The sequence below is a fragment of the Sus scrofa genome, chromosome 4 (assembly GCF_054392235.1).
Source record: "Sus scrofa isolate SSC_HxYL_T2T_F1_AM1 chromosome 4, Sscrofa_HxYL_maternal_Yorkshire_Landrace_v2.0, whole genome shotgun sequence".
Classification (NCBI taxonomy): Eukaryota; Metazoa; Chordata; class Mammalia; order Artiodactyla; family Suidae; genus Sus; species Sus scrofa.
In genome coordinates this window covers 8,620,334-8,647,818 of record NC_139386.1, presented here as the reverse complement: position 1 = coordinate 8,647,818, position 27,485 = coordinate 8,620,334, and the positions used below count along the sequence as shown (strand labels likewise).

The window sequence follows — 27,485 nt, the reverse complement described above, 5'->3', positions numbered from 1 at the left end:
GTTCCCCAAGGTTCAAACCAATACATGCAGGTCAGGGACGCTTGGAAAATTACATGAATAGTAACGTTACTATTTAAATACTCTCAGGTGTAGATATGATTTCTCTAGAAACCATGTGTGGTTTTCCAATTCCGAGAACATCAGATACGGGAGATCGGAGGTGAGAGATTAACACAGAGAGTAGTGGTTCTCACATGAGGCCCCTGGACCAGCAGCATCAGTGCCACCTGAGAGAGTCTTAGAGATGCAGACTCCCGGGTGCCCATCTCATTCAGTGAATCAGAAACTCTCAGGGGAGTTCCCGTGGTGGCTCAGTGGTAACAGACCCGACATGAGGACATGGGTTCGATCCCTGGCCTCACTCAGTGGGTTAAGGATCCAGCGTTGCCATGAGCTGTGGTGTAGGTCAAAGACGTGGCTTGGATTTGGTGTTGCTGTGGCCGTGGTGTACGCCGGCAGCCACAGCTCCAATCCGACCCCTAGCCTGGGAGCTTCCATATGCCTAGGAAAAAAAAAAAAAAGCGAACCCCATCTAAGAACCCCAAAGCATACCAGAGTTTGAGAATCATTAATATAGCGAGTGAGCGCACAGAAAGTAATACAAAAAATTATTTTAAAAGCACAGTGGTTTCCGATGATGACAAACAAAGGTAACTAGCTGGAGCCCCCTCAAAACCCCTCAGCTTCTGGTTTGCTCTTAGTAATAGTGAACACTCTTGCTAACAGTGACCTAAACTCATCAAGAAACAGTTCAATCAAGCTCTCTGGGTTCTGAAGGAGAAAGGCGAAAAGAATGCAATTTATTTTTCAAGGCTTATTAAAACTATTAAAACAATTTTAAAGGTTGAGTAAGCTAAAGAATGTTTGGAATATTCTATTCTCTAAAACAACACGTTCTCTGAAGTGCTGCCCATCATCAGGAATTACTGTCGCTGCTTGGGTTCCTTTTTCCGAGAATTCTGTGCCACTGAAAAGAGTGTACCTTCAGTTGCTGAAGCGTGGCCACCACGAAGTCCCTGTAGCCGTCGAAGTCGGCACAGGGGTTTCCCATGAGGAAGAGCTCCTTCAGGTGGATGTTGTGTTGGAGGGTTTTCACGCTGCTCAGCTCGCCGATGAAATTGACCGTCAGGTCAAGCTTTGTCAGCCCTTCACACCCTGTTGAGAGCCATGAAAACGACGTCAGAAAAACACACAGGGTGTCAAATGCATGTAACGGCACCTAATAGAAATAAGAGCCGCGGTACAGCCCAGGGCACTGGGTCTGATCTCTTGGGAGAGGGCATGATGATGGGCGAGGATATGAGAACAAGAATGTCTATGTATGTATCACGGAGTCACTTTGCCTACAGCAGATCCTGGCATGATACTGCCCATCTTTATTGTAAATATTGTAAATGCTTTTATAAAAATTAAAAATAAAAATGCCATAGAAATAATAGTTCTAATATTTTAAGTCTGTTAAGTGCATTGCTTACCAAGAAGTGTTCTTTTTTTTTTTTTTCCCAGAAATTTACAGAAGGCTTAGTCTTGACTCATTTTTCTATCTGGGTCTTCCGTTACTCGGAACCCCTTAGTCCCTCTGGCCAGAGAAAATCACTTTCCTGCCCACAGCCACAGGCTCTGGGCTGTCATTTGGCTTTGGTCATGATCTGGCATGAAGAAGGCCAGGTGTAGGCTGCTGTGGGGTGCTCGCTGCGGCAGAACAAGGCTCCCTCTAGAGAGCGCGCTGGCATGGGTTGTCCTGAGGATTGTACCAGGTACGGTAAACAGGACACATCTCACCGCAGAAGGGGATGGCGGGGAGGTTCCCCCAGAGGAAAGGCATTTCATAAAACAAGCACGTCAGAATTCACATTTGCACAGCAGCAACACGGATGCAGCCTGAGCCGATGACACCCTAAGAGAAGTAAGCCAGGCAGAGAAAGACAAATACCACATGATGTCCCTGCCATGTGGAATCTAAAATATGGCACAAATGAACCTACCTACAGGTCAGAAACAGACTCACGGACGTAGAGAAGATTCGTGGTTGCCAAGGGGAGGGAGAGAGAGGGGCAGGGACTGGGAGTTTGGGGTTAGTAGATGCAAACTATTACATCTAGAATGGATAAGCAATGAGGTCCTGCTGTACAGCGCAGGGAACTATACCCAACTCCTGGGATAGACCATGATGGGAAATAATATAAGAAAAAGAATGTGTGTGTGTGTGTGTGTGTGTGACAGTAGTTAGGACACATCTCACCTCAAAGGGGGATGGCAGGATGTACACACACACACACACATATATATACATGTGGCTATATATATGCATATATATATGGCTGAGTCACTTTATAGTCATATATATCCTCATATATATAATATATATATTATATATATATATGGCTGAGTCACTTTCCTGTACAGCAGAAATTGGCACAACACTATAAATCAACTATACCCTAATAAAATTTTTAAAACAGATTTAATATTTTCAAAGTCACTCTAAAGAGACAGATGGCTCCAAGATGACCAAGAACGGAACTGAAGCTATCGACAAAGGTAAAGAATAAGAATTTGGTCCTCAGAGGTTTGACAGAAAAAAGGAAGAGTCATTGGGCAGAGTTTGTGGTAAATGTGACCCATCCAACTTACAGAGATAGCCAGATGCTACAGAAATGTGAATCAAATTCAAAGTGGAATTAATTCCCCTCACTTGCAGTCCATGGGTACTTGGTAGTTAGGACAGACTTTAGAATTAGACCTGAGTCCTAGATCTGTCACATCTTTGCTATGTGACCTTGGAGTTACAAGGTCTCTGTAGAATTATGACAGTATTGGTACCCGATTCAGAGGTAGCTGTAAAGACAATAAAAGATGACTCGTGTAAAGTACGTAGCACAAAGCCTGCCACTTGGGGAACTTCAATAACCACCAGCTAGGATTAGAAATAGCCCAATGAACACCCTGCTGCTTGTCGTGTGGCTTCTTAGCAAATGTGTCTACAGGGAAAGAAGGACGCGTACTGTTCCATGAGCAGCGCGTTTGCCCTTTCTCACTGTGAGCTAGGGAAGCCAGACCTGGTTCGTACAGGAGCCCTGTGGGACAGGTCCTCATAAGGCTGACTCCCCAGCCTTCTTATGAGGCTCGCACGTGCTGGATGAACATGGCAGACTGCGTGGGCTTCCATATCTAGAGGTCCGTCTCCAGCTGACAACCCACCTCCACCCTGTTCTGAGCTCATTTCTTCAAACTGCTACACACGCCACCCCTGCCACAGGCTTCCTGATTTTACCCTGCTTTTCTGTCACTGCTCTGTCGCTATGCAACTTAGGATACACCTTGGTTCCTGATGGCTTACATTAACTTTATCAACATGAACTTGATCCAGACTGGCTCATAGCTCCACAACGGTGTCGCTCACGGCATAAGTCTTCTCATCGCTGAAGGCTGTGCGACAGAACCAGCCTCACTGAATGATGGTGTTTTCTTCTCCTTACTTGACTCCAGCGCCTGGCTTGTCATCTAAATGGCCTGTTTCCTCCCATCCAGTCACATCCAAAGCCAGTCTCTTCCAAAGTAGCTAGTTCTACCTTAGTGCTTCGAGATATGGGTTCCTACCCTATATCCATCCTTCCATCCATCTGGGAGGTACCTGCTGTGTACAAGTTACTGAGTCTGGGATAAAATGATTTTTAAAAACATCCATGGTACTTCACCTCAAGCTATGTCTAATGTAGAGAAAGGAGAAAAAGATGGGAATTCCAGAAAAAGAAACGATACCATGCAAAGGCACCAAGAAGTGAATCCAGAGAAGGAGGCAGAACCCAGAAGCAGGCGATGCCCACAGAGACATCGTAAGCCACATGCACTGGTTCCTCTTCCCCAATCCTCATTCGCTCAACCCATCCTTCCTGGCTTCCATCCCCAACATATTGCTATTCTCTAGAGTGGCTTCTATAAAGGTGAGCCAGGACCTTCCAGTTGACAAGTTTAACAGATCCTCGTCAACCTTATGTCACTACAAGAGTCTGCTACACATGGTGGGACGGACCGTGGACGTCTTAAATCTCTCAACGGTCTTGAAACAGCGAGGCCGCACTTTCCTTTTCCTCCTTCATCCTGTGGTCCACTCTCTGGATCTTCCGCAGACTTTTCCACTCCATCGATGGTGATGTAACCAACTTCCACCCTTGACCCGATGTCCCCTCTCCCCATGGTCTGGATGACAACGGTCATGTTTACTGGTGTACCTAACCCCAGATTCCGGTGACTCCCAAACAACCACCCCACAGCTGACCGTCCGACTGAATATCATACACCTGTTTCTAAATACCCGCAAGACACATCACACTCAACATGTCCAGTGAATTCTCTCACTCTCCACTCCTCAAGACAGATTTTATGCCTTCTTTACATCTAAACCCCACCAATGGCATCACTGTTTTGGTATCAGAAGTGAGTCAAGTCGGGGTTCCAAGAGTCAAGTCGGGGTTCGCTAGGAAATTAACATCATCAGTTATCAAGGCCTGAAGATCTTAACCCCTAAATTCTTCTCACGAACGTCCAGTCCACTATAACCCTATTACCAACCTTCCAGTTCAGGTTCTTATCACCTTTTGTGCGCAATACAGCGTATTTCCTAAACCATCTCCCTATTTTAAGAACATAGGAAAGAAGGAAGGAAGGAAAGAAAGATGGACAGGAGTTCTCCTTGAGGCTCAGCGGGTTAAGAACCCAATACAGTGTCCATGAGGATACAGGTTCCATCCCTGGCCTTGTTCAGTAGGTTAACAGTACAAGCATGGGTCACAGATGAGGCTCAGATTCCATGCTGCTGTGGCTGTGGTGTAGGCCAGCAGCTGCAGCTCCGATTTGACCCCTAGCCCGGGAACTTCCATATGCCATGGGTGTGGCCCTAAAAAAAGAATGCATGTGAAACTAAACATGTAAATATAAATGAGTTTATATCTCTGTGCCTGTATGTTTGTTTTACATTGGCAAAAAAAAAAAAAAAACTGTTAGATTTTATGAAATGTGAAAGGTGTATGTGGGGTAGTCTGACTTAATAAGATACAGGTTCATGGGTATTAAGTTTACTTGGGACACTCTGAGGGATATTTTAATCATGTTTTTCTTCCACATAAGAAAAGACTGACATTTGAAAGGCTCCAACAAACTCAAGAATTCATACAATTTTTGGATTTTGCTGTAATTTTGTAGATGCAGGGCCCTCCAAATGTTCATTACAGTTTTCAAAGTGACAAATCTTAATTTTTCTTCTACCAGGCCTACATAAAAGAAATTAAACCACGTCTGCCACTCAAAAGAACAATTCTTACTGAACAAGCCAAGGTTGAGAAAGCCTCCTGCTGGGAGTCAGGGTACCCCACCCTCCATCCACTGCTCTGTGAAGATCCAGCTCAAGGGCCCATGAGCGTCTGAAGGTCACTGAAACAAACACATCGGTTCCCAAGGGGCAGAGTTTACACTCACAGTAACCCCATCCCTCCTTCCAGTGTAGGGTGGGAGAGGAGGGGGGGACAGAAAAAAATAGGCACTTAATTTATTTATTCAGTCCTGGCGAATACACAGCAAGGAAAAAAAGAAGAAAGGATACAGGAGTTCCCGTTGTGGTTCAGTGGTTAAGGAATCCGACTTGGAACCATGAGGTTGCAGGTTCGATCCCTGCCCTTGCTCAGTGGGTTAACGATCCGGCGTTGCCGTGAGCTGTGGTGTAGGTCGCAGACACAGCTCGGATCCCGCGTTGCTGTGGCTTTGGCATAGGCTGGGGTCTACAGCTCCGATTCGACCCCTAGCCTGGGAACCTCCATATGCCGTGGGAAGTGGCCCTAGAAAAGGAAAAGAAAAAAAAGACGAAAGGATACAGTTATGCTTTGCCATCCAGCAAAGCAAACAAACAAAAATCCAACTTACATTTAAAATTATACTGATATGCTATAGTATTTGTCTTTCTCTTTCTGACTTCATTCAGTATGAGAATTTCTAGTTGCATCCATGTTACTGCAAATGGCATTATTGTGTTCTTTTTTTAATATGAGAAGAAAAAATGTGTGTGTGTGTATGAATGACCGGGTCACCTTGCTGTACGGCAGAAATTGACAAAACATTGTATATCGAGTATTCTTTAATACATTTTTTTAAAAAATTTATACTACGATTCACTCAAGTGGATGAGCTGGGTGTGGATGTCCAACTTCCTCTTCTCTACCGAAAACATTTAAAACTAAACAAAAAGTGCATGTTTGCTAAGAGATAAAACACCCATCCCTCCCTACTGCCCAAACACATCCTCAAACAACCCTGAGCCCAGCGCATCCAGGTTAGACCTGGACGGCAGAGCACCACAAGGAAGAAACGTTCAGGCAAAAGCTCTGGGGGGGACTGCGGACCAAGTTCCCAAACCTCCAAGACACAAGGGTGATGATGCTGCCCTCTAGTGGTCCATGGCCAACACACACACTGCAAAAAAACCCAACACATCCTTTCAAATACTTTCTTTCTTTAAATAATTTTAAACAATCTATTATTTTTCATCATGGTCTATCCCAGGAGATTGGATCTACTTACCTGAGTTATACAGTAGGACCTCATTGCCCATCCATTCTAAATGTAATAGTTTGCATCTACTAACCCCAAACTCCTTGTCCATCCCACTCCCTCCCCCTCCCCCTTGGCAAGCACAAGTTTGTTCTCTGTGTTTGTGAGTCTGTTTCTGTTCTGTAGACAGGTTCATTTGTGCTATATTTTAGATTCCACATATAAGTGATATCATATGCTATTTCTCTTTCTCTTTCTCACTTAGTGCGGTCATCTCCATTTGCATCCATGTTGCTGCAAATGGCATTATCTCATTCTTTTTCATGGCCGAGTAGTATTCCATTTTGTATACATACCACATCAAATACCTTCTTAATGAAAATAACAAGCCCTGAACAAGATACCTGAGAGTAAGAGTTTCAGTTCTTTCTCTACTACAGATTGACATTTAACTACTATGAGACATAGATATAGAGAAACGTTTATTTCATTTGTTCACAAAAAAACATGGTAACTGAGCTGGAGAGTGGTAGCTGAGAGAGCATGAAGACTCCATTCCTAACGCAGAAAAATGTCAGTGCTGAAAAGAACCATCTCAACCCCAGATGATGGTGGTTTGGAGGCTTTTCCAGAGATGACGTTTTAGGTTTTGAAGATGACCATTAAAAATGTATGATGAATACTTATGTCTTTGTTGATATATAACCTTGATGGCCAGTGAAATACCAATGTCTACACTCGGAGACAAATGGGCTAAAAGCCAACATAACCTAACAATGCCCTGCTAATTTTAGCTGTTGGCAGATGGAAGCGGTTTGTCTGGCTCTGCTCCACGCCTCTGCCCACTCGCACAGAGCCCACAGTGCCCCTGCCAGCCAGGCAGGAGGCCGGATGTGGAAACACAACATCACAACTGCAGGATAAGCCCACACAGCCACCTAATCAACCAAATTCTTTGTGGTTATGAACAGACACCAAGTGTTACTAGACATTTAGGAAAGAAAAAAAAGAAAAAAAAAAAAAAACAGAAACAGCACAAACTAGAAGCCTGCGAAGTAAAAAGGGAACCTCCCAGAATGTAGAATAAGAAAAGAAGGTTTAAAGAAGGAACACAGGTCAGGAGACATGGACAGTTAATCCAGTATAAGCAGCGAAAAGAACTTTTAGGGGAGATCAGAGAAGACAAGTGATGGATATGCCTGTCACCTTGATGTGTGGTGATGGTTTCACGCATATGTGCGTGTGTCCAAACTCAACAAATTATATACATTAAATATGTGCAGGTTTCATATATCAATTACATCTCAATAAAGCGATTTAAGAAAAGCAAATGATTGTGCTGCAAAGGATATCAACAAGGAAGCTAAGAAAACCCACAAATGCAAGAATATATCTACAAATCATTTATCTGATCAGATTCTAGCATTAAGAATATAAAATTCAACAGTCAAATGAAAACCTAATTAGAAAATGGGCAAAGATTTGGAATAAGGATTTCTCCAAAGAAGGTATACAAATGGCCTGTAAGGGCACACACGCACGCACGCGCACACACACACAAATGCCCAAACTCATTGGCCATTAGATGGATGCAAATCAGAACCACCATGAGACACCACATGCACTAGGACGGCTACTATAAACACGAATAAATAAAAACAGAAAATAAGAAGTGCTGGTGAGGATGTGGAGAGACGGGAGCCCACACCCATTGTTCGTGGGGCTGTAAAATGGTGTCAGTGCTTCGGAGACAGTGTGGCCCTTCCTGAAAATGTTAAACAGAGACTTACCATCCAACCCAGCAATGCCGTTCCTAATGCTACTCAGTTAACAGAAAACATGCTTTTATAAAAACTTTGTGCACGCATGTTCATAGCACTTTGGTTCATAATAACCAAAAAGTGGAAACAACACAAATATCCAAGCCAATGAAAGGATGAACAAAATGAGGTGTACCCATACAATGGAATATTATTCAGCCCCAAAAAATGATTAAGTACTGATGCATCCTGCAACGTGGATGAACCCTGAAAACACAAGGCTAAGAAGTCAGACACAAAAGACCATGAATTGTTTGATCCCGCTTATGTTATATGTTCAGAAGGGGAAAATCTGGGTAGATTAGTGGTTGTTAGGGGCTTGGATAAGAGGTGAAAGGAGAGCGAATGCTATTGCATATGGGGCTTTCTTCTCGGGTGATGAAAATACCTGGACCTGGATAGTGAAGATGGATGCACAAGTTTGCAAATATACTAAAATGCATTGAATTGTGTGTTTTAAAATGGTCATTGTTATCCTATATAAATTATACCTCAATTTTTAAAATATTAAATGGTCCAAACATTCCAATTCAGAAGTATTTACATGATCAATTTGAAGTCCATTAGAAATATTAAATGTAAAAAACAAAACTATTCAAGTTAGAACCTACATGGATTATACTTGTATTCAGAAACCATAAAATATTAATAAAGATTGATTCATTGAGTATATTAATTTCAGAAATAAGACTTCTGACTGATATCAGCTTCATGATTGAAACAAAAGTAGCAGACGCAAGAGAAAAATGTTTAAAACATATATAAATATATAAAGTGTCTGGATGTATAAGAGCACATGAGGAAAAATCAGTAGAAAAATGGCCAAAAGATATGAAGTAGTAACTCACTAAGAAAAAATAATGGACTTCTTGTTTTGGCTCAACAGTTAATTACCCAATGTCTCTGTGAGGATGCAGGTTTGATCCCTGGCCTTGCTCAGTGGGTTAAGGCTCTGGCGTTGTTGCAAGCTGTGGCACAGGTCGCAGATGTGGCTCAGATCATGTTGCCAGGACCGTAGCATAGGTGTCAGCTGCAGCTCTGATTCGACCCCTAGCCTGGGAACTTCCATATGCCACAGGTGTGGCCATTTAAAAAAAAAAAAAAAAGAGGAAGAAAGAAAAATATAAACATGGAGTTCCCTGGTGGCCTAGTGGGTTAAGGAGCCAGCATTCCAGCACTGTCACTGCTATGGCTACGGTCAATCCCTGGCCCGGGTACTTCTGGATGCTGCAAGTATGGACAAAAAAAAAAAAAAAAAAAAAAAAAAAAATTACTAGAGAACAATGTTCTCCAAACTTTAAAAAAAGATTGCTTAGGGAGTTCCCGTCGTGGCGCAGTGGTTAATGAATCCGACTAGGAACCATGAGGTTGCGGGTTTGGTCCCTGCCCTTGCTCAGTGGGTTAATGATCCAGAGTTGCCGTGAGCTGTGGTGTAGGTTGCAGGCGCGGCTCGGATCCCGCGTTGCTGTGGCTCTGGCGTAGGCTGGTGGCTACAGCTCCGATTCTACCCCTAGCCTGGGAACCTCCATATGCCGCGGGAGCGGCCCAAGAAATAGCAACAACAACAAAGACAAAAGACAAAAAAAAAAAAAAAAAAAAAAAAAAGATTGCTTATAAAAAGCATTAGTGAAGTTGGAAGGAAAAATGGGTGCTCACGTTCACCATCAATACAAGCAGAAAGTGATACAACCCTTTTGGAGAACAATTTGGCAATGTTTTCCAAAATATACATATTGAAACCCAGAAATTCCATTTCTTTTTTTGTTTTTTTTTGTTTTTGTTTTTGTTTTTGTTTTGCTTTTTAGGGCTGCATCCACGGCATATGGAAGTTCACAGGCTGGGGTCTAATCGGAGCTACAGCTGCCGGCCTACACCACAGCCACAGCAACGCAGCATCTTTAACCCACTGAGCGAGGCCAGGGATAGGAGCTGCAACCTCATGGTTACTAGTTGAATTCGTTTCCACTGCACCACAACGGGAACTCCAGATATTCCACTTCTAAGTACCTGTCCTAGAAGAATGTTCTCACACACACAGAATGAGATGTAGAAGGAGCCTCACTGCAGCCGTGCTTATTACAGCAAAATGCTGGAACCCCCCCGAATGTCCATCAGCAAAACGATGGTTGGAAAACTCAGTCTACGGTCATTCCATTACACAGCCCTCCCCACCTTTCCCGGATCGCAGAAGGACAGGGTAACTTCATGGAAGAAATTCATTTGGAAAACAATATTCATAATAAGATCCCATTGGTACAAAGCAAAATGTAACAAAACTACCTTCTACACACCGGAGCGTTAATACCAAGGCAGCTTGGTTAGGAAGCGGTGAGGCGGACTTCCACTGCTGAATTTATGTATCTTGCTATATGTGACTTTTTATAGCAAGACTTGACAAACCTAAGGCTTACGGAAAATGTTAACTTGAAAAGTCTAAATTATTGTTTAAGTAATACAGTTTAAGTCTAATTTCAAATCTCAATTTTAATTAATAGTAACTCATACGAAGAAAATTCTTACCTTCCAAATTTTCAATTTTTTCAATGTTGTTTAAGGCTAAATTCAAATATTCAAGTTTCTTGAGTTTGCTAACATTTTCTGAAATACACAAATAATGTAATTAACCTTCAAGATAAAAGACATTTCTATGTAATCTTATGAAAATGATAAAGAGAATCTAAGGACCATTATGGTTGTCAAAACAACGTGGCTTTTTCAAATCTGTCTGCTTGCCTGTGTAGCATCTGTTTCTCCCTCCATCTTTTGCAATGGAACCCAGTTCTGCTCATGCCTTGACACAGCCCCAACTCCAGTGGGTGAAGCTTAGCCAAGCCAGTCCAGTGTGTGGCAACCCCATGTCCCCTGCTAGCGATGCCCAGGATGCCCAGGCTTAAGTCGACCAGCCGGTGGCAGTGTCCTGGCAACCGTGAGATGCAGGAGGGCTCATGCACCCCCCCCCGCCCCCCCCCCCGTTCACTCCCAGTCAGATGCGGAGGGAAGAGCTAGATTTCATGGCTTCGGATTTCCCTTCTCTTTTCCTTGCTGGATGTGAAACAGGCCCTCAGAGTCATCTTGCAACCATGAGGAACCAGCTGCAGGATGCAGCCCACTGCGTGCGACTGGTGGAGCAGAGAGAAGGAATTAGCCAGCCCCGGAGTCTAGCCTATCTCTAGACTCATAGTCGGGATAGACGTTAAATTTCCTCACTGCTAAGCCATCTTGAGTTGCGTTTTCCTTTCCTTGAAGCCAAAATTATCTTGATACAGGATGATAGTTTTTAATAAATACGAAAGCTTGCATAGGTGAAACAATAAGCATAAATAAGTCAAGAAATTGCCGTAGGGTGGGGCCTTTTAAGAACAGATAATAGGAGTTCCCGTGGTGGCGCAGTGGTTAACGAATCTGACTAGGAACCATGAGGTTGCGGGTTCGGTCCCTGCCCTTGCTCAGTGGGTTAACGATCCGGCGCTGCCGTGAGCTGTGGTGTAGGTTGCAGATGCGGCTCAGATCCCGCATTGCTGTGGCTCTGGTGTAGGCCGGTGGCTACAGCTCCAATTCGACCCCTAGCCTGGGAACCTCCATATGCCGCGGGAGTGGCCCAAGAAATAGCAAAAAGACAAAAAAAAAAAAAAAAAGAACAGATAATAATTCCATGGCTTACACTGCTGAATGCTTCCTACACACCAGGCAATTTCCTCAGCATTTTGCATGTTATCTCATTTAATCTTCATAACAACCCTATGAGGTAAAAGCCATCGCTCCCTTACAGCAACGACAATTCCAAGAACTAATCCATTTGCTCAATATTGAATAGTAGAGCCAGGAAACGTGACCCTAGAGCTTGGTACTAACTCTGTACACGACGCTTTAACAGAAGTCCTTCTTAGGATGCCATCACTATAGAAAACCCTGCTAAGAAATGTGCATTTGGGGCAGGCTCAGTTAAATAATGCTTCCTCTGCACCGCTTTTTTTCAGGGATATTATAAAGGTCAAATATGATGATTTATAACCATCACCTTTATCATCATTAAGGTTTCATCTAAATTTACAAAATATCTTATATTTATTTCCACTCAATTCCTGAAAATAACAGTTTACCTCTCTGGGCCTCAGTCTGCTCATTTTTTTTTTTAAATGAGGATTTTGGAATCAATTACTAATGTTTCTCTCAGCAATTATTCTAAGTAAAACAGATGTCTACAGAAGTTTCTCTAGGCAATATCTGAACATTTAATAGCCACTGATTGGGAGAGCGCTATGTGCCAAGGATTATAACAGAATATCAAAAATACAAAAAGTTATCATTGTTAAAACTGCCATCTCACAATAAAATACCTTTCCTTCTCCACTTGTTACATGAATAACCCTCTAAATGCTAAAAGAGTCACCCGTAGGGAAAAAAAAAGTTAAGATTTGTTTTGTCAGGATTGCCTAAAGTAAACTCCTCAGGAACAATGGGCCAAATGGGTCAGGAAAAACCAGAACTCCAAAAGTAAGAATATAGAGAGATTCTTGGGCAGCAGGAGAGGAGGCAGCTTCTAGGCCAAACCATCCTGGAAGCAGTTCTCACCAGCTGCTGTTACCAGACCTGCAAGCCCATAGTGGACCAAACCCACCCCCCGATTCAAGCAGCTCTGAGGCTTTCAACCTCATCCAGGCCTGGGGCTCCCTGGGAAGCTGTTACAAATCACTCTAAACCGACCACAATGGAAAAAATAAAAACCATTAAAAAAAAAAAAAAAAAAAGCAGATTCTGGGAGTTCCCGTTGTGGCTCAGTGGTTAACGAATCCGACTAGGAACCATGAGGTTGCGGGTTTGATCCCTGCCCTCGCTCAGTGGGTTTAGGACCCGGTGTTGCTGTGAGCTGTGGTGTAGGTCCCAGATGCGGTTCGGATCTGGCATGGCTGTGGCTCTGGTGTAGGCTGGTGGCTACAGCTCTGATTAGACCCCTAGCCTGGGAACCTCCAAATGCCATGGGTGTGGTCCTAAAAAGACGAAAAGAAAAAAAAAAAAAAAAAGGCAAATTCTGGGAGCACACCCTACAGGCTCTGAATCAGGACATCTGGGATGAGGCCTGGGCCCTGTCTTAACAGACTGCAGACAGACCCCTGCTCATAGCTGGATCCGTACTAGGCAGAGCCTTCCCCACAGCCCCTCTGGAACTGCCAGTGAGGAGTAGTGCTGAGCGAAAGGCCATTGTTTTGCAAACTTCTGCCTCCAGGGCCCAAGGGCAAGTCTGAATCCTAAGAAACAGTTTACTTGCTAAGTAAGTGCCTAAACGCCTATGGCTGGAGAAGCGCAGAAAAATCCCATTATTAGGATTTAAAAGCGTGTTTAATTTAAGAATACTTTGGAAGCAAAAATTTAAGCCTTCTCACAGCTCTGAAAAGGACTGAAATACTATGCTACTAATTAGGAATTGTGATGGACCCAGCTGTGGAGACGAAGATTTCGGGAACTCTCCACGCTGCGCAATTAGGACAGCTCGCTGATGCCCTCGTGCACAATAGCTGGTGGTTTGCTATGACAGCCTTTTTAATTGAACAATGTGCCAGAGTTTCTAATTTCTGGTAGAGCAGGAGATGCCAAAAATAATTATCTGAAGGAATAGAAAGAATGTTAATAAACCCAAAACGGATGCAAATTCTAGACTTTTTGTATCCCTAGAGCCACTTTTCAATTATCCGCTAAGCTGGAGGCAACTGTATCACCAGAGTTTCTCAGCCTCAGCAATACTACCATCTGGGGCTGGGTAATTCTTTCTCGGGGGAGCAGGAGTGGGGTTCCTGTGCATTATGGGATGGTTAGCATGTCCTTGGCCTCTGTACCTAATTGCCAGTAAGTTCACACACACACACACACACCCACACCCACACCCAAATACATCTCCAGACATTGCCAAGTGCCCTGCTGAGAACTCTCACGTGTGACCTTGGAAAGTTAAAATGTAACCTCAAGCAGACCTCTGGCTCCAGGACCAGAACCCCCCGGGGTGGTGGACACCTGCTCTGCTCTGCTCCTTGACCCTGACTCTACCCCTTTTCCTCCAGCTCTGGGTGGTCCCCCCACTTTGCTCCTCCCTCCGTGGCGTCCCCCTGGCCAAGAGACAACACTCTCCCATCCAGAACCTTAAAGAAATCATGAGAGCCAGGTCCTTGAGACTCACCAATTTTTCCAATGAAGTTATTCTGAAGATAGAGAATTTTTAAATCCCGGCACCATTTGTCAATATGCTCTAGTCTTTCTATTTCTTGCTGATGCAAAGAGAGTTCCTCCAGGGAAAAAATGATACAGTCATTGTGCTCGGCGTTCCGTCTAATAAGATCTTCCGTGACTGAAAGAAAATTTGTCGCATATTATAATATTACATTTGTAACACTTTGGTTTTTCCTTGCAGTTAAGTGTGAATGCTCCAGGCTCAAGTCATCTTCTAGAGGGAAGGGGTCAGAGAGGTCAGCTGCTTCCTGCAGGGTTTTTGTGACTTCGGGGTGACTCAGGAGAAAGACGTGATGATAGGTCTTGTCTTTCTTACCTGGGGTCTACATACAGTTGGCTGTATGGATGGAGACCAAGTGGGTGGATAATGACCCTAAGAATGCTGATATGGAATCTTGAGGCGGTGTCACATTGAACTGGGTGAGACCCACTAAGCAATCAAAGACAGAGCACCAGCCACAGAGAGGTGGGGTCAGGCTGACAGAGGGCAGAAATATGAAAGCCTCTCCCCTCAATAGCCACAACCATTCGATAAGGAAAGGTTCGCCTATTCACTCATTCATTCAACAGGTAGCTATTAAACTAGGGTGGAAGAGATGGGAGAAGGACAACCCAGAGTTTGCATTGCAAACTTATAGAGCAGCCACCCCTTGGTCCGTTTCCAGAAAGAATGAAAGAAGCTGCTTGCAGGAGGGGCAGGCAGTGAAAGTCCCCACCCCCACCGCCCCTTGGACAAGAGTGCTGTGTGGTCCTGGGCTGGCCTGATGCCGCAGGTCTGGACCACGTGTTGACGGCGGCACCCAGGGAGTGGAGATAATGCCCTGGCCCACGGCTGCAGCCAAGACCAGGACATGAATCCTCTTTATAATATCGACTAAAATCACAGGGGTGATGATAAGGGAGAAAACGTGCATTTTCCGGCACTATTAAAAAATTACTGGAGTTCCCTGGTGACTCAGCAGGTTAAGGATCAGGTTATTGTCACTGCCTTGGTGCAGGTTCCATCCCTGGTCTGGGAACTTCCACAGGCCATGGACATGGCCAAAAAAATTATGAATCCATTTGAACCCTCCCATTTTAGGTGGAACGTGGAATGCCCATCCTACAAGACAATAAAGTCTCGTCTATTGCCTTTTTCGAGGTGCCAAGCCCTGTCCTAAATGCTTTGTGTGTAGTTCCATGTGAGTAGTGACAATAATTATTTTGCCAGATGAGGAACTGAGGCACAGAGAGTTTAAATAACTTGCCCAAAGTCTTGGCAATAAATACAAGAGCAAGGTTTTAAGGGTAGGGATTTGACGCCTGACCACGTGCTCTGAACCATAGGCTACACTGCACTGAACATGAACAAAGAGGCGCTTCTGGTGATTTCCTAAGCTTCCTATATTTAGCACAAGTTCCTCTAGCTGAGACCAAGCTTCACAGCACCTTCAGCTGCCCCACTTCTGTGCCACATCCTTCAAAGTCAAGTCTCCCTTTTTGAAACAGTGTGAAAACAGGTATGAACCTCCATCCTCTGTGCAGTGAGCTGAACCCTCTGCTGCTTCTGGAGGTAGGAGATGGGGTTGCTTTTGCAATGATGGTCCTTTGGAAGAAAGACAAGGGAAATACAGAGGCGGAAAGATTAAAATACTGCGCCAGGGAGGTGTTTCTGCTGCTCTAAGCTTTTTGGCTCAACTGAGAGCGGAGACGGCTGCAGACTAGGACCTGGGGATCGACGGGGCGGGCCAAAGAGCCGGTTCAGAGGCTAACGGGGCAGCCCCACCAGCCCTGGCTCTCTGGGCTCCTACTGCCTACTGCACTCTGCTGTCTCGGGAGGCCACCGCTCTTATGCAAACTGGCTTGAACAGACCAACTGCTCCACTCAAGGAAAAGCATCACAATAAATGTTCTGAAAACCAAATTTGTAAGAGAAGGGAATTAAAACTACTCCCCACACCTTCTGCCACCAAAGTTGGTTCTTACAACTTTAAGCTCCTCCCTGGTGCTAAACCTCCTTCCTTTGTCCTCTGTTACACCTTTCTTAACGTTTAAGAAAGTCTTTTCATTGTGCTATTATGCGTGTGAATGGGATGGGGGGTGTGTGTGTGTGTGTGTGCAGTTATCAAGTCCTCCCTTTCAGAGGCATGTGGATATCAGGACAGAATTATGTCGCCCTGTGTTTCCTCGTCATAATGATTAAGATGATACGGATCACCATTAGTGGAAAAGGGGGGAGGGCCCTCCCTTAGCACAAATCATTTACACACACACACACACACACGCACACGCATGCACACACGTGGGAGAGGAAGGGCTAAGATGCATGTAGCACAATGGGGGAGTCTGTCCAGCAGCAACAATTACACACTCAGGACAGATAAAAAGGAAGGGGAGGATCACAGGGGGGCAAGTAGAATCGAGAAGGCCTGGGAACCCCCCGGGGACCCTCTTCTGAACTCTTCCGTGTTAAGCTCACTGCTGTGTGGCGCACCGTTTTCAAAGCACTCGGGAAACGGTCATTATACAACACAAAACATCACTGCAAAACCCAGGGTCCCCCAGGAGAAATGTGTCAGAATATCCACGTGGTGTAGAGATGACGGCGTTTCAGACTTTTCAGGGGGAAGGCCTGTGGCGGTTTTACGTATGATCCAGTTTAGACCAGACACTCTAACTCCGAGGAGCACAGTCCACCTTTAGAAAGTCCTACTCCAAAGAATACAGCACTGCATTTACAAGAACTCACTCCAGGGATTTCAAAATGCCTTAATAGGTCATCATAAGACTATTTCAAGACAGATGGTGTTACCATGCCTGTCACGCGGGATAGAAGACCACGCCGAGGGACCCACTATATGAAACATACCGCCTCCACTTCCTTATTTTGGAAAAATTCCAGTAGCAAAATACAGGACTCAGATGGACTTGAGAAGTGTCTGCCTATAGAAGGCCGTGCCCAGTAGCTGAATGAGTGGTTGACAGAGGAGAATTTTAACCACAGATTCATACTTATCGTCCTAAAAGAATTCTGCTATGGAAACCAAAGCTGTAACCCAAACTGACCAGCTAGCCCAGGCTTCCTTTCAATTCCCTAAGATGAGTTCTCGATAACTTTAAAGGGTGTCAATAAAGTGACTTTGCAGTGTGGAGGGGTCAAAGGGCAGCAGGATAAGTCTTCTGGGATATTAGAGGTGTCACGAGGTATTTGCTATGACAGAGCTTTCCAGAGCATTGAACAAAGGTCTAGAAAACCCCAAAGCCATCAGTGGCGTGTTCATCCTTTAGGCTTTCTACCGTGTTTCGTAAACAATGCTCTCTTTTTTGCTGGATTAGAGCAAAACCAGGGATATGTGTTTAAGGCAGATTCTACAGAACTTTCGAACATCTCAAAAGACCAAGCAGACACGGACATGAAGCAGAGATGTAACATAAATGAAGGGGTTACAAATAGGTGAGAGTTCATCCTGTAGCATCACATTTTTTTTTCTTCTATTCTTTTCCATGGAAATTTTTAGGAAACGGGATTACTCATTCGCCCTGCCTTCTCTTCCTGACTCAGGGTCATCATGAGCATCGATGGCCCCACTGTCCACCCTGACCCATGACATTGCTGGAGGCGCTCGTGCAGAGCGTGTGGGGCAACGACAGAAGGAGAGAGGACCAACAACGTGGACCAAGGAGGGAGTGACCAGCGCTCCTGAGTGACAAGAAGGAGGTCAAATGAGGCATCACGGAGAACACGTCTGAGCTGAATTTTGAAACAGGAGTAGATATTTGCCAGATAAACAAATGAGGAAAGGGCACCGCAGTGTTTGCTAGATGCTTTGATGTGCTGCCTGGGTTCCCCCTTCAAGCCGGAAGATTACTTCCTGCTGCTGGGAATTCTGCCGGAAGACAGTCCCCTGCTTCCCACCTTCTCTGAAGTCACTTCAGCTCCTCTGAAGCCCACATCCAACGACTGGTGGACGTGGGGCTAAAGAGGCCCAGCGCTCTCACCCCACCTTGGGAGAACCAGAGGTCCGTTCCAAGCTTAGGCTCCTTCCAGCTTGCAGGTTGTGAGCTAAGGCCTTTGTTAAGAAGCACCCCAGGTGTATTCCCTTCTCTGCCTGATCTTGCTTTCTTCCCTGACCACTCCAGCCACACTCCCTAACAAACCTCCCGCATGCACACGGACCTCCATCTACAAGTCTGCCGCTGGGGAACCCAACCTGCCAGAAAGTGGTGCCCCAGAGCAGATGCCGGCTAATACAGAGCCCTGAATATCTGTTCACCACTGAGAGTAACCTCACACATGGGAGGGCTGAGCTAGGTCTCCAGGGCTTCTTTTGCAAGGGCAAAAATCCCCCTATCAGGAGGGTTCTGTCCTCAGGACCTCATCATCTCCCCAGAGCCTCTCCACCTGACACCATCACCTTGGGCGCTAAGGTCTCAACATATGAATTTTGGTGGGACGGAAACATTCAGCCCATGGGCTACCCATGGAAGGGCAGGTACTAGTAGGTGCGACACATCAGGAGCGAAGGAAATTCGGAGAAACTGTAACTTAAAGAACAGTTGTATTGAGTGGCTGCCGCCAAACACAACTGACAAGGTAGGAGGGACAACCGAACATTAAAAGCTAAGTGTGAAAACCAGAGTTCTACATCGGTAGTGTATAAAGACGTTTTCTCCCTGAAAACAGAGGGTAGAGAGGGCCGAGAACCAGGACAAAGGCTGAATCATTAGAGTAGCAGAGACTTTAGATTCCAGACACCATAGAGTCACAGGCACAGAATTTACTCTCTAGCCTAAAATGTCTAAAAATCGAGACAAAATATAAGAAAATATGGGTTTTTTTTTAAAAAAAATATCATTGGGAAGTAAAAAGGGAGATTAGAAAGCATTGTGAACAAAATATGACATGTAAAAACAGTATATCAAAATCCGTGGGAAGAAATTTATAGCACTAAATGCCTATAGCACGAAAGAAAAAACGTCCCAGGATCAGCTTCCTCTTTGAGAAACTAAAAAAATAGCAAATTAAACCCAAAGTAAGCAGAAGAAACAGTAAAGGTTATAGGAGAAATCAGTGAAATAGAAAACAGAAAAACAACAGAGAAAATTCAATAAAAGGTCTTTAAGAAAATAAAATGGGTCAATTTTTTGCCATGCTGATCAGTTAAAAGAGAGAGAAGCAAATACCTGATTAAACACACACACACACACACAAGCTAGGAATAGAAGGCAACTGACCCAATTTGATAAAGGGCATCTACAAAAGACCTCCGACTGTAACACCCTACTTGATGGCAAAGACTGAATGCTTTCCCCCTAAGGTCAGGGAAAAGGCAAGGATAGTTCTCCCCATTTCAACATTGTGTAGATGTTCCAGCCAGGTTTCAGCAATAAGGCAAGAAAAATAAATAAAAGGCATCCAGGTAGTAAAGAAAGAAGTAGAATGATCTCTCTTTGTAGATGGTATGACTGCCTATGAAAAACATCCAAGTAAATCTACATCAGAAGCTACTAGTACTAACAGCACAGTTTAGCAAGTTTGCAGCATACGAGTCTATAATGGAAAAGTCAGTACATTCCTACATACCACTGTCATTACAATGACGTCACATTAAATAAACTGAGTTAAACGGATGACAGAATAATGTAAAACTTAAAATTAGGGAAACAAAAACGTAAGAGAAAAATCTATGTGAGCTTGAGTTAGGCAAAGATTTCTTAGATGACACAAAAAAACAAAATCTATAAAAGAACTAATTGGTAAGTTGGACTTCAAAATTTTAAACTTCTGCTCTTTGAAGAACACTGTTAAGAGAATGAAAATACAAGCCACAGATGGAGAGAAAATAGTTGCAAATCATGTATTCTAATAAAGGGCTTATGCTCAGAATATATAAAGAATTTCTAAAACAATCATAAGAAAACAAATCCTAAGTTTGAGGGGACAAAGGTTTTCATTTTTTCTTTTTTTGGTAATATCCGGGATTAAAACAGTTGGGTCAGAGGATAAGAATACATTTTTCATTAACTTTTTTTTTTTTTTTTACTACTGTTGGTCTATTCTTTTTTTTCCTAGTGTCTTACCTTATGCTTTCTATTACTTTGAGTTTGGCTCTCGTATTATTCCAGGTTTCTTTCTATTTGGGGCTTAATTTGTAATCTTTTTCTAGTATCTTAAGGTAGAACCTTAGCTCGTTTTATGGCTATGCCCTAATTTATAGAACCTGGGAATATGTCACTTTGCATGACAAAAGAGCAAAGGGACTTTGCAAATGTGATTAAGGGTAGGGACCCCAGGTGGGGAGAGTAGCCTAGAGATCCAGGTAGACCCAATCTAATCAAACGCATCCTTGAAATCAGAGAGCCTTCCCTGGCTGGGCCAGAGATTGGGATGGAAGAAGAAAAGGAGATGCATGGAATGAGAAGGATTCAACCCACTATCGCTGGTTCTAAAGATGAAGAAAGGGAGCCACAGCCAAGGAATATGCTTGGCCTCTAGAAGCTAGAAATGGCCTTCAGCTGAGAGTCAGCAATGACCTGAGGCTCTCAGTCCTCTTACTGTAAAGAACTGGCCTCTGCCAACTCAAATGAGCAAGAAAATGGATCCTCCCTGAGGGCCTCCAGAAGAGACCAGAGTCTCGCTGATGCTGATTTTAGGTAGGTGAGACCCATACAGGACTTTTGACCCGCACACCTCAGTGTGTGGTCATTTGTTATGGCAGCTGTAGGAAACTCACACACTGCTTTAAAGTTCTTGTGTGCTAATTCCAGCCTCTCTATCACCTAGTGTTGGGTTTGTTGTTGTTGTTTGGCTGCGCCCATGACATACAGAAGTTCCCAGGACAGGGACTGGACTCAAGCCAGAGCAGTGACAACTGGAGACCTTGACCTACTCAGCCACCAAGGAACTCCACCTTGGGATCTGTTTTTATTATTATTTTTTATATTTTTGTTTGTTTGTTTAGGGCTGCACTTGCAGCATCTGGAAGTTCCCAGACTAGGGGTCAAATCGGAGATGCAGCTGCCAGCCTATGTCACAGCCACAGCAATGTCAGATCCCAGCCTCATTTACAACCTACACTGCAGCTCATGGCAACACCAGATCCTTAACCCACTGAGCAGGGCCAGGAAGTGAACCGGCAACCTCATGGTTCCTAGTCGGATTCGTTAACCACTGAGCCATGACGGAAACTCCACATCTAGTAATTCTTAATTATAGGATGGTCATTGTCTTGTTCCATTGAAGCACTGGAGAAAGCCTAGATTTCTTTTTCTTTTCTTTTCTTTTCTTTTCTTTTCTTTTTTTTTTTTTTTTTTTTTTTTTGCCATTTCTTGGGCCGCTGCCACGGTATATGGAGGTTCCCAGGCTAGGGGTCGAATCGGAGCTGTAGCTGCCAGCCTACACCAGAGCCACAGCAACGCGGGATCCCAGGCGCATCTGTGACCTACACCACAGTTCATGGCAACGCTGAATCCTTAACCCACTGAGCAAGGGCAGGGACCGAACCCGAAACCTCATGGTTCTTAGTTGGATTCATTAACCACCGAGCCACAACGGGAACTCCCAGATAGCCTAGATTTCTGCCTATCTATCACTGTCCTTTAAAGAGAGTTCGTGTTTTATTCTGGCAGTTGAAGTACTGGCAGAACCTTTTCTCCCTGTTAGGCCTGACTATTTTTTGTCAGAGTTTTGAACTTAGCCCTACAGCATGGCCATGACTCCAGGGCCCAGTATTTACTGCTAAGGAAGCGTTTTCCTGGGCGCTCAGCAAGGTCTTTGAATTCAGATGGGCCAGGACTCTGATGACCTGCGGGCCTGAGTGACCTCTGGCGGGTGATCTCTGCCAGGTCTCTGCAAGTCTGTGCTCCACAGGCGCAGCCAGGCCTTGCCTACATCCGACAGTAAACATCCCTGGGGAGTCTTCTCCCCCCCCACTCACTCCACACTGTACCTCCTTCTCTGTATCCCGCCCCACAGACTCCAGCAACTTCACCAGCTCAGAACGCCAACTTCTGCCTCTCTAGCTCGGCGAGACCAGCACAGAAACCTAGTGTGGCAGTGGGGTGTGACTTTTGCATTTCCCTTCTCTCGAGGAGCACAGTCAGGTCCCACTTGTCCGTCCTGAAAACAGCTGCCTTATATATTTGCTCGGTTGTGGGTGTTTATACAGTGGAAGGTTCAGTTCAATACCAGTTACTCTTGTATAGCTGCAGAAAGAAGCCCGAAAAGGTATCGTTATGACTTAGCACTTTCACCAAGTTTTTCTAATGACCTGTCTCAAGAGAGTGTCTGTGGCCCTTATTTCAGAGAGTTAAAGGGAAGATTAAGTGCCCTATGCATGTAAAGCCTTCGGCAGGGTCGTGGCGTGCTCTCGAACAAGGACTGGATAAAGAAGAATTATGCCTATGTTTTAACTGTTTAATTTTCAAGGGCACTGTCTGAAGGATTTCCCTTGGATCATTCACATAAGCTTAAACGAATATAACTAATAGCCAAAGTATTTTAATTTGCTTAAGGTCACAGGATATTTGCCTCGTCATCACTATAATTCAGTTACATCAATGACTAATTCCAGAAAGGAAAAAGCCTTTCCAGTATTGAAGCTCTTGTCAAATAAAGCCATTATGATAACAACAAAGTTAAACAAATTAGGACAGTCTTTAGCAACCAATTCAGTTGGAGAACTAAATTAGGTCTTCCATTTAAAAATAAAGCAAACTAAAACCCTGCTATTTATCCGTAATTCAGTGTTCTACTTATTTCTTAAACTTTGTCTATGTGCTTGGTATGTAAATGTATGCAATTTCTTTAAAGGCTGATGCTTTTCTTGGAAGTCCATTTTTCATCAATAAAGCTTTTCTGTATAAAGCTAAAATGTCTATAAAAAGCATTCAGCAACTGTTCATAGGTGTGAGATGAACAATCCACGTGACATCGCAATTGAATGTTTCTCATCTCAATTCTGCAGAGCTTCAAATCAAAGGTGAACAACGCTGTCCGCCAACTGAATCAAGACTTAAAAGTAGGAAACAAAAGATTTAAAGCACGTGTGATAAGCAGTTGATGAAGTCTACAGTGTGACAGCCAATGAATGAAGGAGATGACACTAATGGGAGTTTCCTATTCAAGGTGAACTGAAAGGAATTAATATCAGACTTCTTTTTTTTTTTTCCTTTATGTGCCTTTAAGAAAATGAAGACATTATGAAAGGCCACTGGGCTGGAGTCTCAAATTTAATTCTAATCTATCACATAAAGAGTGCAAGCTTTGGGACCAGATGCTTAAACTTTCTGTGTAACAGATTCCATCTGTACGATTTTATAGATGGCATGGATTAGAGACCATTGAGCATCCTTCCAGCAATAGCATCCTAGGGCTCTGTGGGAACTTACAAATGCATTTGTGTACTGGCAAATGCATACACAGATCCCATCCCCATGAGATAAATCATCCTCATTTGATAGTCACAGTCATACGAAATGAATTCAACACTAAAATTTCTTTTTGAAAAAAGAAGCTTGTCCTTCTCATAATCTATAGCAGATCAAATGTGCAGAGAAGAGCTAATTCTTTCATTTTTCCCTTAGCAACTACCCCTGGGTTTGACACTGCTCTTCCTGGGAAGACATTAACACTGAAAGTAGTCTCCTTGAATTTAAATACAAAAACTTACACATAACCTCTCTTTCCATCCCCACATTTTTCCTTAGTCTCAAGAGACAGTGCAGCAACATGTACAAAATGCCAGCTCTGGAATTCCCGCTGTGGTGCAGTGGGTTAAGGATCCTCGGTTGTCACAGCTGTGGCACAGGCTGAAGCTTCAGCTCAGGCTCTGATTTGATCCCTGGCTCGGGAACTTCCATATGCCGCTACGGTGGCCAGAAAAAATTATTTTTTCATGTGCATGTAGGCCATCCATATACCTTCCAAAGAAGTAGGCATTTCTCCAAAGAAGACATCTGGGTGGCCAATAGGCACATGAAAAAATGTTCAACATCACCAACTATCAGAGAAATGCGAATCAAAACTACAATGAGGTATCAGCTCACACGGGTCAGAATGGCCATCATAAACAAGTCAACAAACCACAAATGCTGGAGAGGGTGTGGAGAAAAGGGAACCCTCCTTCACTGTTGGTGGGAAGGTAAACTGGTACAACCACTATGGAAAACATTATGGAGGTACCTCCAAAAACTAAATATAGAACTATCATATGATCCAGCAGTCCCACTCCTGGGCATACATCCAGACAAAACAACCCTAACCCTAACCCTAACCCTAAAAAGATACACGCTCCCCTATGTTCTTCACAGCACTGTTCACAATAGCCAAGACATGGAAACGACCTAAAAGTCCATCTACAGATGAATGGATTAAGATGTGGTGCACATATGAAATGGAATACTACTCAGCCATAAAAAGGACAGATTAATGCCATTTGCAGCAACATGGATGCGACTAGAGAGTCTCATACCAAGTGAATAAAGTCTGAAAGAGAAAGACAAATATCATATGATGCCACTTATCTATGAAAACTAAAATAAGGCACAAATGATGCTATCTACAAAATAGAAACAGATCAGGGCCATGGAGGGCAGACTTGTGGTTGCCGAGGGCTGGGGGAGGGAGTGGGATGGATGGGGGGTTTGGGGTGTGAACTGTTACATTTGGAGTGGATGGGCAATGGAGTCCTACTGTACAGCACAGGGAACTGAGTATGACTAGGTCACTTTACTGTACACCAGAAAATGAAGAAACATTGTAAATCAACTATACTTTAATTAAAAAATCATTATCATATGAAAGAAGAAATCTGAGTCCATGCAGACAAAATTTGTAGGAAATAAAGTAAAAAAGATGAGTCGGGAAGGTTATGAAAGATAATGTTTTGTAATGCTTGCAGTGCTGTTTAGTTTTTTGATACCTAATTTGCGATGCCTTTTCTGACTCTAAATAAATATCAAAAAAGTTTTTTTTTTTTTTTTTTAAAGAAGGATGCCAGCTCTGTTCGGGTTCACTTTCCAACTTACTATACACAGTGGCCAGGTGACTCAACCTCTCTGTGCTTCACATTCCTCTTCTGCAAAACAGAGGTGACAACAGTGTCTACCTCACGATTTGTGCTAGGATTCAAAGCGTTAACACCCAGAAACCAACTGGAGCATTTTCTAGAAGGTAGCAAGTGCAGGGCAAATGTGAGCCATTAACATCTTCTCTCAGAGCCCAAGTTTTTTCTTCAGGTGTAAAGGGTTCAGTGGGAAGCAGTAAAAGTCAAAAATTTTATATCTTAGTTTTGACTTTATCGTGACTGATTTCTTTTCTTTTCTTTTCTTTTCTTTTTTGGCCTCCCAGCCTCCATAGGCTTGATGTTCGATCTCAGGTGCCAGCCCAGGGCTTGACCCTGGACCACAGCAGTGAAGGCACTGAGTCCTAACCACTAGATCAGCAGGGAACTCCCATGACTAATATCCTTCAGTAAATGTTTGCCTTCTTCCTCAAAGGGAGATTGATTCTTCACCACTGTATCCTCAACGCCTGACACAGGGTAGGAACTCCAGTATGTCTAATAAGTTAATAATTTAACAAATGAACGCGGACAGAATTCCGAGACCTGAAAAGGATAGGCTACAGAAAAGTAAAAAAAAAAAAAAAAAAAAAAAAAAAAAAAAAAATATATATATATATATATATATATATATGAGCAAAGGTAAGCATAAGAATCTCGGGTTGGACCATGGGATGGGAATAAGGGAGGGAAAGTGTGAGAAAAAATAACTGGTTTAGGAGCAGAGGGATCACGTTTACAATCACCAGCCCCCTTCCACCACCAGGCTGTCAGCGCTTCCAGGGCAGAAACCCCATCATCTACCACAATCTCTTGACATAAAGTATTCACTATGACACTCTTACAGTAAGTGATAAATTAGGTTGAACTGCGTAAAATTGCCATTTGGGAAGGTCAAAGACAGTGTCGATATTGGAACGGTTCGATCTCATATAATGGATTCAATCTAACATAAATGTCAATCCTGCCACCTCACGTCTCCTGGTATATTTATAATCACATTGCCAACACCGTCTGTAAACAATATAACTCTTGCCTTCGTTTTGGAGATGAGGAAGTTGAGACCAAAAGGGGTGACGTCACTGACTCAAAGGCTCACTGTAGGAGATGGAGCGGGTAGGTCCGGAACCGGTTCTCTCAACTACTAGGCTACACTGCCTTCTGATAAGCCTCTGAGGGCTGTGGCACAGAGACGGTGACTAGCCCATGACCGCAGCCAAGGCGATGCGCGGGCTCGAACCCGCGAGTCTGATGCCAATCCCCAGGCCTTCCGACGACCCTTCCATAAGTCCGAAGGCTTTCTCACGCACCCCCACGCCCAGCCCATTTTCCAGAACCTGAGCCTGAGCCTGAGCCTCGCCGGGGCCCAGCTGCCCAGCCAGTCTGCGGAGGACCTGGCACAGCCAGATCTGCACAGGGCTGGGCCGGAGTCCGCCGGCAAGGAGAGGCGCCGAGGGTCCCAAGAGACCCGGGACGATGCCCAGAATGGGGACAGTCGAGAGCGGAAGGTGAGAGGGGGGCGCTTACTCCGGCCCATGGCGCCGCTCGGGTTCGCGGGCCCGGGAAGCTCGCCTCCACGACTCCCTGGCCACCTCCCAGTCGCGCCTCCGCGTGTATCCGCGTCGGTACCCGAGTTTGGGAGCCATGGCAACGAGGACTCTACGGCGGCCGCACGGGGCCAGGCGGGGCCGCGTTTCCCGGCTCGGGAGGAGCAAGGAGAGACTCCCCAGCGGATGGGCTCCCGGAGCAGAGAGGGGCTCCCCCCGACCCAGACCTAGTCCTGCTCCCCATCCCCACCCTCCACCTGCCACAGGCTACTTCCTTTTCCCCAAATCGACTGGCCAGACTAAACAAAGAACCGCAG

General features: G+C 44.4%; 1 protein-coding gene across 4 annotated transcripts in view; it reads right to left on the bottom strand.

Annotated features, from left to right (window-relative positions):
- The window catches only part of DNAAF11 (dynein axonemal assembly factor 11), a 75,864-nt gene extending 48,614 nt beyond the window's left edge, over window positions 1-27,250 (bottom strand). For 2 of the 4 annotated variants that reach the window (XR_014842725.1, XM_085020321.1), the window contains exons 1-4: window positions 27,149-27,240; window positions 14,530-14,697; window positions 10,881-10,958; window positions 983-1,155 (exon numbers count right to left, since the gene is read on the bottom strand). Coding sequence is in view for 3 of the 4 variants with exons in the window: in XM_085020321.1 (XP_084876447.1) it covers window positions 983-1,155; window positions 10,881-10,958; window positions 14,530-14,697; window positions 27,149-27,158 (429 nt within the window). In the remaining variant the exon portion in view is untranslated. 4 annotated transcript variants of the gene reach the window in all.
- Between the last annotated feature and the right edge of the window lie 235 nt (window positions 27,251-27,485).